Source organism: Musa acuminata, chromosome BXJ3-5, assembly GCF_036884655.1.
Source record: "Musa acuminata AAA Group cultivar baxijiao chromosome BXJ3-5, Cavendish_Baxijiao_AAA, whole genome shotgun sequence".
In the NCBI taxonomy this organism is placed as follows: domain Eukaryota; kingdom Viridiplantae; phylum Streptophyta; class Magnoliopsida; order Zingiberales; family Musaceae; genus Musa; species Musa acuminata.
Genome location: NC_088353.1, coordinates 8,403,571 through 8,420,193, shown reverse-complemented (window position 1 = coordinate 8,420,193; position 16,623 = coordinate 8,403,571). Strand labels below are relative to the sequence as shown.

At 41.2% G+C, this 16,623-nt stretch overlaps 2 protein-coding genes and 1 non-coding gene across 4 annotated transcripts; 2 read left to right on the top strand and 1 right to left on the bottom strand.

Annotated features, from left to right (window-relative positions):
- Positions 1–2,186: 2,186 nt before the first annotated feature.
- On the top strand, positions 2,187–7,166 carry LOC135638098 (pentatricopeptide repeat-containing protein At2g22410, mitochondrial-like). Its single transcript, XM_065151046.1, has 2 exons — positions 2,187–4,518; positions 6,854–7,166. Exon 1 carries the CDS (start codon positions 2,478–2,480, stop codon positions 4,176–4,178), a length of 1,701 nt encoding a protein of 566 aa, XP_065007118.1. The 5' UTR covers positions 2,187–2,477; the 3' UTR covers positions 4,179–4,518; positions 6,854–7,166.
- Positions 7,167–11,158: 3,992 nt separating this feature from the next.
- On the bottom strand, positions 11,159–15,468 carry LOC103985040 (cellulose synthase A catalytic subunit 7 [UDP-forming]). 2 transcript variants are annotated; one of them, XM_009402654.3, is made up of 12 exons: positions 15,310–15,468; positions 15,044–15,242; positions 14,850–14,971; positions 14,703–14,769; positions 14,470–14,614; positions 13,786–14,398; positions 13,577–13,714; positions 13,332–13,457; positions 13,038–13,250; positions 12,445–12,951; positions 11,961–12,311; positions 11,159–11,880 (listed from the first exon to the last, which is right to left on the bottom strand). In XM_009402654.3, exons 1-12 carry the CDS (start codon positions 15,388–15,390, stop codon positions 11,299–11,301), a joined length of 3,144 nt encoding a protein of 1,047 aa, XP_009400929.2. In that variant the 5' UTR covers positions 15,391–15,468; the 3' UTR covers positions 11,159–11,298. The 2 variants fall into 2 exon arrangements, with proteins under 2 accessions (XP_009400929.2, XP_065008917.1); XM_065152845.1 differs by having other exon boundaries at positions 15,044–15,230; positions 15,310–15,422.
- Positions 12,342–12,412, top strand: TRNAG-GCC (transfer RNA glycine (anticodon GCC)). Its single transcript has one exon. It is a non-coding gene; the product is annotated as a tRNA-Gly (tRNA).
- Positions 15,469–16,623: the final 1,155 nt, after the last annotated feature.

The following is a 16,623-nucleotide window of genomic DNA, read 5'->3' as shown; positions in this document are numbered from 1 at the left end:
TGTTATTATAATATAAGGGAACCAACTCCTCGTTGCTTGCACGACTACCAAATTTGTGATAAACTTTTTCATCTAGATTCCCCCCTTTACTACCTCTACCACAATAGTGTATTTCACCTCTATGGTTGAATTAGTAGTAGTATCTTACTTGAAACTCTTCTCCATTTAGGGTGAACACATACCCTAAATTAAACTTACTATTATCGACATCGGATTAGAAAGTGGAGTCCGTGTAGCCCTCAACCCTGAGGCCACTTCCTTCATATACCAGTAAAAGATCCTTAGTCCTTTTCAAGTACTTAAGGATATACTTTACTTATTTCCAATGCTCTAAGCCTAGATCTATTTGATACCTGGTCGTTACACTCAAAGCATATGCTATATCAGGCCTGGTATATAGCATAACATACATGATAGACCCTATCGCTAAGGTATAGGGTATCATATCAATGTTTACCATTTTTTCAAAAGTTTATTGGGGACATACTTGTTGAATCTCGGATTTTGATGATGAAATCAATTAATGCAATTATGATCTAATATGGGTTTGAGTGATGTAGGACTAACCTCGATCAAGGAAAGACAATTCAATTAAAGTAGGAAGAATTGAACGTTGGGCCGAAGGAATGGTCAACATGCTGGAAGGACTTTGCGTCATGAGTTCGGGTATCGGACCAAAGGATCAGATATTGCGTCAAGGATATTGAAAGTTGCGAAAGGTCAATATACCGATTGGTCAATACGTCAAAGGATCGAACGAAGCATCAGATGAACCAATGATATGCTGGACAATTTAGGATTCATACTTATAATCGTATGTATTTAGATCAAGTTAGTTTAGGTCTAATTGAGTCAGTTTTGAGGTGAAACAATATTAATTCAATTAGGGGCCATTGGACCTGAGTTGAGGTTGTTTATATATTTATCATGCAAGTAATGTATTGTCGTATAGAAGTCTCATCCCATAGATCCTTATTACTTTTTTATTATTATTATTAATTTATAATTCTATTCATTTCAATAGAGCAACTTCATACTTTCATAAAAGCCATTACTATTGAAATGTATCCTCCACCTATTAGCATACAACAACAATAACAAAATTAAAAGTATAAATTATTTAAAATCGACTACATGAATCTTATCATTGAGATCTATAAAAATTATATATCTAGTTAAATTTTTATTTATAATATTTATTAAGTTCTTGTTAAAATTTTCTTTATCTCTCTTCAGACTATTAACATTAATCTAATTATAGCATCCATAAATCTCCTACGCTAGCATGCTTTCAGTTTATTTTTTTTCTCTAATTTAGTAGAGACTTTGAGGTGTACTAGATTAAGTGAGAAGGATAAGGACAAATATCATGTTTATTGAAGCAAGAAATGAAGCTTGGTGGTCTACGTTAACTGTAACTATGAGTTTTACTTGTCTTCTATTGCTCGCTCCCTAACCAGAGATTTATATTATCCAAGTAACCTATCTCACTTAAATATTTAGTTTTCTTTTAGTTGTAAGTAAAAAAACAAAAAAAAGGTAACAAAAGTATATCATGTGATGCATTAAACAATTTGACATCATGTTTTTCTTCTCCTCGAATAACCTTTTCTTCTACATGCAACAAAAGTTGTGTCCGAGGTAACCCGCAAGGTTTCAGGGAGATCTTCACCAGGTATGAGTTGAATGAAAATAGAGTTCGCTGCTAGAGACATTTAGGTAATGGTTACTGTGTAGTCTTTGTTTCTCAAGCATCCTACTTTCAATCCATGATAGTTCTTTGAACGGTAAAAGGATGTTCATTGCTGGTTGGATCAGAGAAAGGATTTGTGTTCATCATTCCAGTAATGTAAAATTTTAAATTATTGGATGCATCCATTTTGCAATTTTTGGTGGATTCAAGGAAACTATTGGCTAATTTTCATTTAGTCACTTTGCATTTGTGCTCAAGCATATCATTCTTTTTCTTTAAAAAAAAAAAAACTCTCATTCTCTGCTTGCTTAATTCAAGCTTCTGACTATGCATTGATCATCTTAAATGCAGGTATTGGTTTCAAACTCCTTATCTTAACAACGCAGTGGGCTTTACCTCCTCCAAAGGTAATTCTTGAGGCCTCTAAGAGTAGTTATGATGACAGGATATATTAGTAGGATGAGAACACAGTTCAGAGGAACTTATTAGTAGGATAGTCCTTCGACAACTTTCTTGAACCCTTGAGAACAACAGGGGTTGGCAATTCTTGTACAGATTAACAAGAAGCAATGTGTACGGGGATGTTATGCACTCGATCGTTGTAGAACTTGGTGTTTCATCGTCTCAAACGTGTCAATGCATCATTGTACAGGTTCAATTTTGTCTTCGCTTTATATCTTTCGTGGAAGTGGATGAACGATGCTGTTGATAGTGGCAGAATTGGGAAGTTCGTGTCGATGTGTGGTCGCCACCTGCTTCTTCGATTTAGGACTTGGAGCTTTTGATGTCGGCGTCGCTGTCGGCAGCTTCTTCCTTTTATGGCCTTGGAAGAGGAAGAATCCTTCTACATGGGCTCTCCAAGTCGTCCTGCTGCCTCTCCATGTCCCACCTCAAGCAGCACCTCGCACGGATCATCGTCGCCGGAGCCTCCGGGCACCCGTCCGCCCTCGCCTCCCTCCTCTCCTTCGCGGCCACGTCCCCCCACGGCGACCTCCGCTTCGCCTCCCTCCTCTTCGCCCACGCCCCCATCCCCGCCCGCTTCGCCTACAACTGCATGCTGCGGGGCCTCGTCGGCGCGCGCCTCCCCGGCGGCGCCCTCCTCTTGTATCTCCAGATGAACCGTGGTTGCGTGGCCCCCGACCGCTTCACCTTCCCCTCCGTCCTGAAGGCCTGCTCGCTTCTCCCCGCCGCCGCCGCCGGCGAATCTGTTCACGCGAGAATCTTCCGCCTCGGTTTCTCTTTGGACGCCTACGTCCGGAGCGGCTTGGTCAGAATGTACTCCGAGTTCGACCAAGTCGCTGCCGCTCGACGGCTGTTCGATGAAATCCCGGATAGAGATGTCGTTTTGTGGAACTCGATGATCGGAGGGTACGTCAAGTGCGGGGATATCGCGTACGCTCGCCGACTGTTCGAAGAGATGAAACATAGAAATGTTGGGACGTATAATGCACTCCTGGGGGGCTATGCAAAGTTTGGTTTCATGGATAGCGCTTCTAGGCTTTTTGACGAAATGCCTGAGAGGGATGTTGTCTCGTGGAACACGATGATTGGAGGTCACGCTAGGTCGGGAGCCATTAAGGTTGTGCGAGACCTGCTCGCCCGGGCGCCACAGAAGAATGCCACTACGTGGAGCGCCGCGATATCGGGGCTGGCGCAGTGTGGCAGGTTCAAGGATGCACTTGATCTGTTCAAGGACATGTTGGTCGAGGTGCCACGGCCTAACCAGTCTGCTTTGGTCAGCGTGCTTTCATCTTGTGCCCATCTGGGCACTCTTGAACAGGGCATATGGATTCACAGGTACATCACCAGGCAAGAGATCGAGGTGGACGATTTTCTCGGCTCGTCGCTCATGGACATGTATGCCAAATGTGGGATGCTACAAGGCACCAAGCTGGTGTTTGACAGATTGGAGAAGAGACATGTTTGCTCTTGGACCTCGATGATCTATGGATTTGCCATGCACGGGCGTTCCCCAGAGGCATTGGAAACTTTCAGAGAGATGGAAAGATTAAGGATTAAACCCAGTGATGTTACAATCATAGCTGTATTATGTGCTTGCTCTCATGCAGGATTAGTAGAGCAGGGACTTAACATATTTAGTCGGATGCATCATGACTATGGAATAACACCAAAGATTGAGCATTATACTTGTATGGTTGGTATTCTCAGTAGGGGGAATTTGATAGAGGAAGCCCTGGAGGTCATCAAATCCATGCCAATGGAACCCGACGAGTTTGTATGGGGAGCATTGCTTGGTGGGCTCAGGGCAAACAGCCAAGACCAGTTGGGCAATGAAGAAGAGTTGTCATCAAAGATGGTTGATTTAAAGCCAAAATCCAGTGGAGCTTACGTTCTTGTTGCAAACATGTTTGCGTCGATCGACCGGTGGGATGATGCCACAAGGATGAGGAGAATGATGGTGGGACTCGGTGTGAAGAAGAACCCTGGATTCAGTCTGATTGAGGTCAATGGATGTTGTTCATGAGTTTTTAGCTAGTGGTGCGGGAGGTTAAACAAGAAATCAGATCAATTGGAGGATAAGCTCATCAAGAGAATAGAAGTGTCCTAGTTGCCTGTGATTGCAGCTTGTGATCTCTTCATGTACTCCTTTGCAAGCCTCATCAAGGTTACCTGCCACCAGAGGTTCTTCTTTGTCTGCCATCTTCAGCAGATTTCACAGCAGACATAGTCACATTTCCATGATCGGAAATCTTAGCTGATGAATTCTCGGACAATGCTTTTGCCAGCAGCTTTTGCAAAGGCATCCATCTTGGTCAGGTTTGAAGTAATATCAGTTGATGCAACAGGCTTGGCAGCAGCTTGAGGTATGGCGCTTGACTTCTAAGTTCTTTCTTGTCGCTGATGCATGAGAATTGCAAATAAGCACAACTATCACTGATCTTCTACCTTGTAAAGCAAATGCAAGGAAATGAAGACATTGTGTGTTACAGAGAGTTTTATGTGTTCCTCAGAATGGATTTTCCCATAAAAGCTAGCATTATTGTTCACTGCATATCGTCATTCAAAAAATGGAAGGGAGAAGAATAACATAGATGAGAAGAAGTGCCTTTTCTTTTGTTCAGAAAACCAATCAAGGTGCCTCTAAGTGGTTTAGTTAGATATCACAAGTCAAACCTTTTGAGTCAAATAATTATTTTTATCCATCTTTTCTGAGATTTTTGTCATGAATTAAGATCCGGAGGGGCATAAGAGAGCCATCCAGAGATGAAAAGCAGGGAGAAGAGGAAAATGTGAGGTACAGGGAGGTAAGGAAACAAACAAAAGAAAGAGAAGACAAGTTGGAAAAGAGAAGAAAAACCAGAAGAAAGAAAAAATAATTAGTTGTCATCCGACAAAGAGTATCTGAATCTTTCTGTTCCATCGGCCTTTCAGAGTTCACCTCAGATCTGAAATCTGTCTTCCAATGCTTCTGATACTTTCTCTACATTGAAATTGATAGTAAATATTTCTGGAATAAGTGAAAAATAAGACATCTATGTTTCAGCCAAGGTTTGTCATACCGAAGCGTACCGCCCGGTACCCGCCCGTACCAGGCGGTATGTACCGGTCCAACAGGTTATCGGTACGCGGACCGCTCGGTACCGCTACAGTGCTACAGTATTATACTGTAGCACTGCTACAGTAGAAAAGTATAAAATTGTTCGGTACATCAGGGTGTACCACTCGGTATGCCCTGATGTATCACCCGGTACACCGGTACCGTATCGTACCGAGCCCGGGTCGAAACGCCGGTACGGTACGATACGGCGATCCTTGGTTTGAGCTTGTTCATTTTTGTTTCTACCTAGTGCTTCAAATGAGTTTTACTCTTTAAAAATTAATCCATGGAGTTCATCAGTATTCTAAGCTGAATGTATTGGAGCTTTAATTATCTTAAAATTTCCTTTTAATTAGACTTTTGCAAGGGAAACTCAATGATCCCAATGAGAAGTTCACATACACGCTTAAAAAAAGAACTTGGGATCTCAAACTTGTGTTCTTTTTATGAACATTCAATGTTTAATTTGACAAACTGCTAGATACAACTCAAACCACAGATCATTGATTGGAGGACCTGAAGCATATATTTTAGATAAAAGGACCCCATTTGAAAATAAATTGCACAACAATAACTTATTTATGTAAAACAAGAAAGCTTCTTTTCATAAAATCTGTCTCCAGCATCTTGATAGACACAACCCTTATTGAGTGTGTGTGTGTGTGTGTGTGTGTATGACTTGTACCTTTTTCTTCTTTGTTGCTTTTAATAAATAGTTTGTTGTGTTGTTGAATTGGATTCTACTGTATTTGGTTTGAGATTTTGGAAGGTTAAGTTACTGGCATTCGTTCAACTTGCCAAATGCTTCAAGGTTAGGACAGTTCGATTAATTTGACAAAGAAATTTAACTTTGATAATATAGGATGAATAACCCACATAAATGGTGGACTAATATATACCTCTTTTGTGTATTTTGCTAACTTGGATCATTGTGAATTCAAATCAAACATACCCTATATTTTTCTTTATGATTTTGATGAAATATCGTGATGAATTCTTCTGATTTCTTACTGTCTAAAATGCAATGTATGAACTTATTCAAAAGGAGAAAAAATTGCATAGACATAAGACAAATACATAATGACATTATAAGGCTCGATGAAACAGAAAATTGATATTTTACTTTTAAGCATTTTAATAGAGTATTTATTTCTTGATTTAAACAACTAGCCAATGATGCAGCAAGAACATAAACGATAATCAATACAAATTATCCTTTGCACTTCATGATGACAATATTTAACGAAACAAAGATATCACCGTTGCTCCAGTTGTTATCCACTGTATCAAAATATGTGGAAAATGAAGAGTACAACATGAGCTCATGAAGTGGTGTCATGATGAATAAATGAGCAATCTCACTGAAATCAGAGTGTTGTCATATTTCAGACATTGATGGAAAAGTAGACCCTGAGATCACCTCATGAGATATTGCTTGAGTTAAACATCGAATTTTCAGCCATTAATGGCCCTTCAATATATCTTTCTTCAACTGGAGCTGAAGAGTTGTTGGTTTCTTCCATTTCAGTTGCAGCTAATGAAGCATGACCTTCATTTATGATGTGTTGGTTGTTCCTGATATGTTTTCTTTTCTTTGGCAGCCTTCTAATCTTGTGTTCCAATAGTTCTTTATAGCTAGGTGAGTTCTTCCAGGCAGCATAGAAGCAATCACAGACCAACTTATTCAACATCCAGTGGAAAAAGGATGGATTAACAAATAACCACTAGCTTTGCTGAATTTTTTATTGTAGATTTATTATATCATTTTTTATATTTATACATTGAATTTAGATTTCATTTGCAGACTAAATGCAGCATATAGTTGTTAGACTTGTTTGAAACTATTTTAGAGTAAGTATGCTTTAAGTTTTATGCAAATTACCAACTCCCAATGTTGTTGTGGAGAGTGTATTATCTTATCCTCTTCTTCAGTAAAGTTTCCATGTTTTAGACCTGGTTGTAGATAATTTAGCCAGCATGAACAACAGCTTCTACCACATCTTTTAAGACCTACCGCAATTGAAACAGGTTGAGTCATGAAAATTTGTACTAGGTGAAATCACACGTGTAGTCATAGAAGCTAAATGACATGTATGGTTGTTGAAAGTTTAATGATCACATAATGTTCAACTTTTTCCAACTAAATAATAATATCTATGAAGACAATAAAACAATTTCTTTCTTTGGTGGTTGTATGACATGGTCAGTGTAGATATGTTGATATAGAATGTATATTAGGATAAATAATTTAATTGTAAGATCATAAAATTAATTAAGTTATAATTTATTACTGAACAATTAATGGATTAAGTAGTCCTCATTGAAGTAAAATGGACTATATAAAATATTGCACAAAGATGAACATATTTTCATCGAATTATAACCGTCAATAGCTCAACTTGCTTTATGTTGATCTAAAAGACAAAGCAATCTTTGTGTTCATGTGGAAAACAAAAGGTGATGATGGACTGCAAAAATGGCTCTCAATAAGTATTTAAACCTAAGATTTACTTTTTGCATGTTAATAATCATAAATTAAATAGTTTCAGTACTGTAATCAAGTCACGAAGAGCCCTTTATCAGCAATTTACTAATCATTGAATAATGTATGTAGTAATATATATTGTTAGCAGGGCACTAATTAGTTATGTTGTTTGCAGTAACATATATTCAAGATAAGCAGATTGACCTGCATTCTTGCTCAAGTCTTTCCAGCTACTACCAGCACCATGTTCTCTAATGTAGGTTCCGAGGATCATGTTCTCTAGAGTCTTTCATCTTCAAGTTTTCATGAATAATGGGCAGTGATTTAAAAAGCGTTAGGCGTCAAAAAGGCACCAAGGTCCAAAAACGTTCGAAGCGTTAGGCGCTCGCCCGAGCGAAACGAGACGCTAAAATATAAAAATATATAATATAATTAATAAATATAATTATTTAAAATTTTAAATAAAAATATACTATTAAATTAAGAAAATCTAAGATACAAAATCACAATATCACATTAACAAAAAATTTCAAATAAATAAAAATTAATAGTATTAAAATCAAAATAATATATTATTAATCTATTAACAGTATTGAAAATTAATCATTTCAAATAAATTTAATAATATTAATAATATACGGTATACGTATATTGTTAAAAGGAAGTGTAAAGGGGTGCTGAGCCTGCTGATTGAGAAAAGAGGAAACGGTAGTGACGAGCGATAGCAGCGGCGACAATCGCGAGCAACGGGAGCGGGAGGCGCGAGCAGTGACAGCAGCAGCGTTTGCGAGCAGCGACAGCGGTGAGTAGCGACAGCGAGAGCAGGAGCGGGAGCGAGAGCGACGAGCAACGGGAAGCGTGAGCGGCGATAACGGCAGCGTTTGCGAGCAACGATAGTAGCGAGCAGTGGCAGTGGGAGCAAGAGTGAGAGCGGCGACAACAGCAGTGACAACGGCGAGCAGCGGGATTGGGATCGGTAGCGGCGAGGGTTAGGGTTAGGGTTCGATTGTCACTTATATCAGTTTTAGTTGGTTCGATTGAACCAACTAACCATCATAGACCGAACCAGGATCGAACCAGATCTAAAATCCTGGTTCGATCACCTTGGTTAACCTAGGCGCTCGCCCGAAACGGCCAGCGCCTGGGCTCGGGCCAGCACTCAGGTGGCATCTGTTTGAAACACACCGTCTGAGAGATTAGCGAGGCGAGGAGCGCCTAGGCGAGCGCCCGAGCACCTTTTTAGATCTCTGATAATGGGTAGCTTTAAGTGGTAATGTTGTTCTGTGTAAGACTAAATGGGGCTTTAATCTTTACTCACTACTAGTTTGGTATTTTGTTTGCATTTGCTTTGTCTTTGGAATCATTTCTTTTGCTTAAGTTTCTCATCTTAAGAAGAACAGTACTCTCATCCGCCATGTTTCGGAAACTCAACTTGTGTTATGAGCCATCAATCCACTGTGCCTTTTTGATTGTATAACCAACAAGATCAGTTGGGTTTCTAATTTATTAGACTAAATATATAGGTTTTACAGTCTCTTCTTGTGTTTACATGTAACTTACGTATTTGAAAATGTGAAATGTTAAACCATGCATATGGATTAGCATTAAATTATCGTATTCTGGTTAGTTTTGTAGAAAAATTCATGCTAAGAAAACAATAAACAGTTTATTTATCCATGTGAAGTTCCTAAATGTGTGGCTGCAATTATGAGCCTTATTCTGTTGCCGTTACTGCGGTTATGAACAATAAAATGTAACTGTTCTTTGGCCAGCTTTCTTCTTCTTTTACTTTTTCTCCTAAAGGTTTATAAGTTTAAGTTTTGGAGCCAAATATTATTTCTTTTGGAAATTATGGTATATTTATTAGTTTTAACATTGCCATCCTCGCTTGTTTAAGATCATAAAGCTTCTTTTTAGTTGAATAAGTCTTGCGTCCTACGTCTAAATTAATTTATTTTTTGGTCTCGAAAGTTATGTGGTAAGTGCCCCCTTCTAGAAAAGCATATATTTTTTTGTGTTTAAAAAATCTCATCCATTAATTTGTTGTTTTCTATATATTCGAATATATATCATAACATTTCATATTCAATAGAAGCACTACATGAATAAAACAGTCCTCCACCTATTTATATTTTTAATACGTATTTCGAGAAAAATATTTGAGTGAATATATTGTTGTGGAATACTATACGTATTTGATAAATAATAGATAAAAATTATATTTTAAATATGTGTTGACATAGGTCTTGTTTGTTAAAATTATATTTCAAAAGTTTATTGAATATTATGTGATAAATTTATACTTTTAATATTTTAAATATTTATATAAAAGTATATTTATATTTATATTTAAATAAATAAAATAAATGAATTCATGTAATATTTTATTAAAAAAAGTTTCATATGGTCTAGATATATAATAAATAAAAAATATAATCATATAAATAAATATAAAATATTTAAAAAAAATAAATAAATAAAATTTTATTTTATAAAAAACATAAATCATGTTAGTTTCCTATTAAATCATATTGGCAATCTTATGATTTTAAATAATATTATAGGATGTTTTAAAGATTTTAAAAATTATATTAACATCTCGTAAATATTGAAAAACTAATGTTATCCTAAGGTAGCATTAGTATTTGAGTATTTGTAATGCAACATTTAGGTCAAATATGATTTAAAAAAAATCAAATATCAATTTATATTTAAAATATACATTGGACATTCAATGTACACTTCAAATATGTTTCCAAATGCATTCTTGATCATGCAAGAAAATTTATAAAGATAGGGTTGGCCAGTGTGGAAGAGAGGGATAGCAATTTGAATGAGAAGTTTCTCTTTTTTAAATTTTGTTGCCGACATTAAAAATTGCTATAAAAATTAGGTCCTCATATAATATTTTATGCGTCATCATACCTGATTTTATGGTAATCTAAAGATGCCAAGGAATATATTGTCTTAAAAAGCTGCTAGGAATAATATCCCTTGATTTGTTGCTGTAATAAGACTATGAATGATGTATATTCTTTAATCTTCGGTTTTGCTATTTCCAACTAGTAATTTGCTGTAGTTTTAAGGGACAAATTGTTGCAGATTTCTCCCAACATATGATAGCATTAAAAAAAAAAAGGAAATATCACTGAAATAAGTTTTAGGTAGTTAGCTCAAAAGGTTTTCTTTGGTACGTTTGATGTTACCTATTTAAAATATTTAATCAATCAAGTTGATTGAAATTAATGTCATGGTTAACATGATGTGTTACCATGCTTTTTCCTTTTTCGAAAGATTGAGCCCATCATCTTTTTTTCTGTAACCATTGTAAAAGATGTGTTATGATCTCAAACATCCTATCAAACTGAATTGATCTTTTTTTCAAAAAATATTCTTTTCGATCAATTAATTTGCACACTCATAGTCATGAATTTGCACAGCCATATTCCACTTCTTGATGATCAAATTGTCTGCAGATCTTCACAATACACACTCTTCATCATGCAGACCACAACCAGTTGTCACGTGGATGGAGGAGCTCTTCAAGAGAGGAAATGGCGACTAGCACTCTACTCCACACTGCTTGAGAACTGGCCCCTGCTGCTTGGGCAAAAAGGGATCGATCCTGACCCACACCAGCGAGAAGATGGACGCAAGCAGAATCGACCAGAGGACGACGATGGTGGGAGTTCTGTTCTGCCTCCCCATCAATCCCTTGAGGAAGGGATACAGGTGGACGATGACCCAGAAGGAGAAGAAGAGCTTCCCGAACAGAGGCCCCCACGAGCCGTAGCCATTGTTGATGGCGTCGGACACGCCGGCCACGACCCCCACCATGTTGAGGATGATCAGGGTGGTTGGGGGGATGAGGAGGGTGGTCCACTTGAAGAGGTAGAGCTCCCCGAACTCGGAGTCGTCGGCGGCCTTGGCCGTGACGGTGAAGTTGGTGTCGACGCCTCCCAGCACCTTGAGGAGGCCCTGGAAGACCGCAAAGAGGTGCGCCGACACGCCACCGATGACCCAGAACTGCTCGTTGCGCCACCAGTCCTGGATGCTCACGCCGCTCCACCGCAGCTCGAGGATCCCGGTGGCGATGATGGACAGGAAGAGACCGAGGAACCATAGGCTCGCTATGTTGTCGATCTGTTCACAGAGTGGCAGTTAATTCAGTTGGGCGCCGCGCCCCCTTCATCATCGTGGAGTGAGCTCAGAATCAATCTTACCGTGGGGATGATGAACTTCCCGGTGAGGAGGCAGATGGCCGGAATGGTGCAGTAAGCGAGGAGGGGGATGGATGTGAATGGGTAGACGATGGTGTTGGTGTATGCGAATCTCTCCAACCATTTCAGGTTGCCGCCATAGCCGTACCAGAGAGGGCAGTGGCGGCTCATGAAGATCTCCACCGAACCCAAAGCCCAACGCAGCACCTGGTGCAGCCGGTCAGAGAGGTTGATCGGAGCAGAACCCTTGAATGCCGGTCGGTCGGGGATGCAGTACACCGACTTCCACCCTCGGCAATGCATCTTGAAGCCGGTCAATATGTCCTCCGTCACTGACCCATAGATCCACCCAATCTACAATGAAAGAATCAGTTGGCAACATCAGCACCAGTGGTCTAGTGGTAGAATAGTACCCTGCCACGGTACAGACCCGGGTTCGATTCCCGGCTGGTGCATAATATTTATTTTTCATTTTTGCTTGAATTACCTCTTTGCCCCACTCGGTCTTCTCTTCGTAGCCACAGCTGATGACGTGGATGGCCTCCTTGATGAGGGCCGCAGAGTTGGAGCCCTGTGGCAGTCCGCCTTCCTCCATGAGGGTGGAGGCGATGAAGACCGGCGACTGGCCGAAGCGCTTCTCGAAGTTCTTCTGCGACATGAGCGACGACTTCTCCAGCTCATCGTAGCCCTCCAAGCCCTCCTCTATGTCCTCCAGGTCGAACCCTCTCTTGGTGTACCCCTTCTTGCTCACCACAATAGCCTTACTGCTCCTCTTGTGCAGGCCCAGGAAGGCCTTCTTCTCGCCCTTCTTGGCGTTGGATTTCCTGCGGCCGCAGCAGCAGCAACAGAACCACGACGGCCAGCAGTCGCAAGTCATCTTCGGCCTCTTCTCCGATTTCGGTGGGTCGTAGCCATACAATGCTTCTCGGTTGAAGACACAACCGGTTCCCACGTACACGGGGCCTTGGATGCCATCCAGCCCTTTCATGTTGATCTACACCAGATTACATAATTCTGCTGATTACTTCGATATAATGCCATGAACAATGTCTGGTATTTCAGGACCAGAACTGATCTTACATCGAAGAAGACGACGTTGCGATTGGCGTATCGATCATGGCGATCAATCCCGTCGAACCTCTGAGGGAACTGGACATAGCACAGCTTTTTCCCCAGCTGAGGGTCCATCAGAAAACACATGGCCTCCCTGACGGCCTTGCTGTTGTTGATGTAGTGATCACAATCCAGATTCAATATGAATGGCGCATTGGTGAGCACAGCCGAGACCCGAACCTAGTCAATTAAGGAACAGTGGATCACGGTAAATATTTACAGCGGGCATATTAGAATGTTTCGTACAGCATATTAGCTCACCAGTGCATTCATTGCTCCGGCTTTCTTATGGTGTTGGTAGCCGGGTCGCTTCTCACGCGAGACATACACGAGTCGAGGGAGTTCCTTACCTTCTACGTCAAGTGCACCTGCGCTGCCCAAGTATACCTGCATGAATCAACCATCATATCAGGTGATGTTCACAGTAGGGTACTAACTTCACATTTGATGCTAAAGATTATTGATGGACAGGTAACATAAGGTCGAAGAAACAACAAAGACGACACCTGAATCATGCCAGGATGATCCCTCGTGTTGTTTCCAGGCCAAGGTGTGCCATCCTGCATCACCCACCCTTCCTCAGGTTTCTTCTGAGCCTTCGCCACTAGTGCATTAATCCTCACCTTGAACTCCTCGTACTCTCTCTGTTATTTCAACTCGGTCAGATGACATGCATAAGATCATGAGGAACCAAATTGATGAAGCTGTATCCTACCTTCATGGCCCTTCTCTCCTTGACGAAGGTGGGCTGCACCTTGTCCTTCAAATAATCTATCTTCTGCGAGAAGTAGAATTCGGGCGCTCGAGGCTCGATGCTGTGCTTCTTGCAGAACGGCACCCACCGCCTGGCGAACTCCGCGGTCTCCGACATGGTGTCGAAGGTCAGCATCGACGCGCCGTCGTCGGACACGTAGCAGCTGACCTTGTCGACCGGGTAGTCGACGGAGAGGATGGAGAGGACGGTGTTGGCGGTGATGATGGGCGGCTCCTTGAGCGGGTCGACGGTGCTGACGAAGAAGTCCACTGGAGCGAGGCGGTTCGGCTCCCCCTCGCGCTCGAACCGCATGGCGAGGCGGTCCAGGTACGTCTCGCGGGTGATGGGGAACCATTTGGGGAACTGGTCCAGGATCCACGAGAGGGCGAACCAGATCTCGCAGATGACCGAGGTGAGCCACAGCGCGTACGCGTCGGTCGCGGGGGTCGTGATTCGGAAGCGGAAGAAGAAGACCAGGATAGCGAGGCGGAGGACGATCACGATGCGGTAAGGGCTGATCCTGCTCGAGGGAATCGGCACCTTCCGCCACAGGGGCTGTCGAGCCTCCGCCATGCTGAGGAGCAAAAGCATTTCAACAAACACCATCGATGAGCACAAAGGTACCGAACATTTAGAACATCTTACAGCATATCGTCTTCGTAGTTGTCTTCATCATTTCCTCCATCGTCTTTGTTGATCTGACCTTTTCTTTCCTTCCATTTCTCCACTCTGTCCTTCCATTCTATATTCCCCTCCATGTCTCTCTCCATCTCTAATTCCTTACCAACAACTAAAAATTACAAGTAGAGAAAACATAGGAAATTAACATAAATCCAGACAAATAAAACACTATGGATCGGTATAGCTGCACCACTCACTACTGCCTGCAAAGGATGACAAGGTACGCCCACTTGGCCGCCATGGTTGCACCCGTTCTCCATTCTCCTGCTCCAAAGCATGGCTTGGATTGTCATCGACGTGAACTGAAACGAACAAGGTACAGAGTAGTCATTTGGGCTAGTTACCGAGTTAGCGTCAAAGCGTTGGTGGTCGTCAGGGGACTTCTTGGGACTCTTAATTTGGAACTCTTCCTCGAAATCGTCCATCTCTACCCCGTCATCGTCGTCTCCTTCAACCCTCGGACATCCTGATTACTTTGACGTTTTAGTTAGTCGTCCTCAATCCTGGGAAGAACGAGAGGACTAGATAGATGGGATACCTTTGTGGCGCTTGTAACGGGTGTTGCACTGCGGACAGGCCTGGTTTCCCTCTCGTCGCTCGTACTCGTAACAGGGCTGGCAAACAGGGAATCCACACTCGAGGCATGCGGCGAACGGGTCGCCATTGTCCCTGAGCCCGATCTCGTCGCCGCAGACACGGCACAGTCTGGTGTTTGCTCTGCTTTTCTGCACCTTGGGCTGTCGCCCAACGCTGAGAACATGAAGCGCATGAAACCCTTTATGGAGAGGAAGAAGATGAACAAACCTCTTGATGGTTATGCATGACATGCAACTCGTTGCGCCAGTGCGAGCCAGCGACGAGCCTGGTGGCAGATTCAGAATCCATGGGAAGGAAGAAGGACGCCTCGTTGGAGAGATGGAGAAGGGTGAGAGAGATTTTATGGATGCTGAGACGTAGGAGAGTGTTGCATCCTTCACCAACTGTGAGGTAGGGCGTCGCGGTTTTGATTAGAAGAGAAGTTAGATCTTGTGGAAGGTGTGGCTGGCTCGCTTACAACCTAAGTTGCTGCTCTGAACTTACACCAGCAAAGTTGCAGTAGATTTAAAGCAAACGACCTACCAAAACCCCCACAGAATTTCTCTAGAATGTCAATTACGTTCAATATGATAGAGATGTACCAGCAGCAAACCTAACAGTAGCAGATGTGCGAGCGCGCGCGCACACACCAATTGCATCTTGAGGAGCTTCAATCCTCAGAGTAATAGTTGTGGTGCGACAAAACCTGAAATTAAAATGCCGTCAAGAATGCATCCATTTGTATCATAATCTCGTTGTGTTGCTCCATAAGCTCTTTCTCAAACTCAACCGACGAATGTGAGGATTCACACTTCATTGCTTTCTGAATATTATCACCCGTTCTTACTGGTAGCATATCACTTCCATAAATCTAACACAGAAACATCCCTGTAAATTTAAAGGTACCCGTCTCGAGGTGCCCCATAAATGCAGTTGAAGATAGATAAAAAAATTTATATATGAACAAATACAAATAGACTGTAATATACAGCACAAAAGATAAATAAAAATCATAATTACATAGAACATTAAGATTTACTTGGAAAATCCCTCCAATGCAAAGAAAAAAAAAACACAGGCAAGCTAAGAAGCAAATCCAGTATAAAAATAATAAACGCACATTTCTCAAAATCTATTGCCAAAAAGTTACTCAACAATCACTAAAGAATAATAGGGATACAACGATTATATCACCGTGCACATTGCCCTCATCTTTTTCCCCTCTCGTCTTTTTTCCTTCTCTTCTTCTCTTACTCCTTTGCCCTCAACTATCGTTACTATGGTTTCTCTTTTTACAGCCACGTCCACAACCACCGCTGCCCCCTTTTTTTCTACCTTAGTTGTCACACAAGTCCATATTAAAGAAAAAAGGGTTTATGTTAAAAGAGAAAAGGTTATAGCTAAAGTGGCCTATGGGTTATTAAAATATATTATTATTAAATTTTAGATTTTGATGATAAAATCAATTGATGATCTAATTCATATATTGAGATATGATGTAGGACTAACTATAATCATAAAAATATCAAAACAATTAAAAAA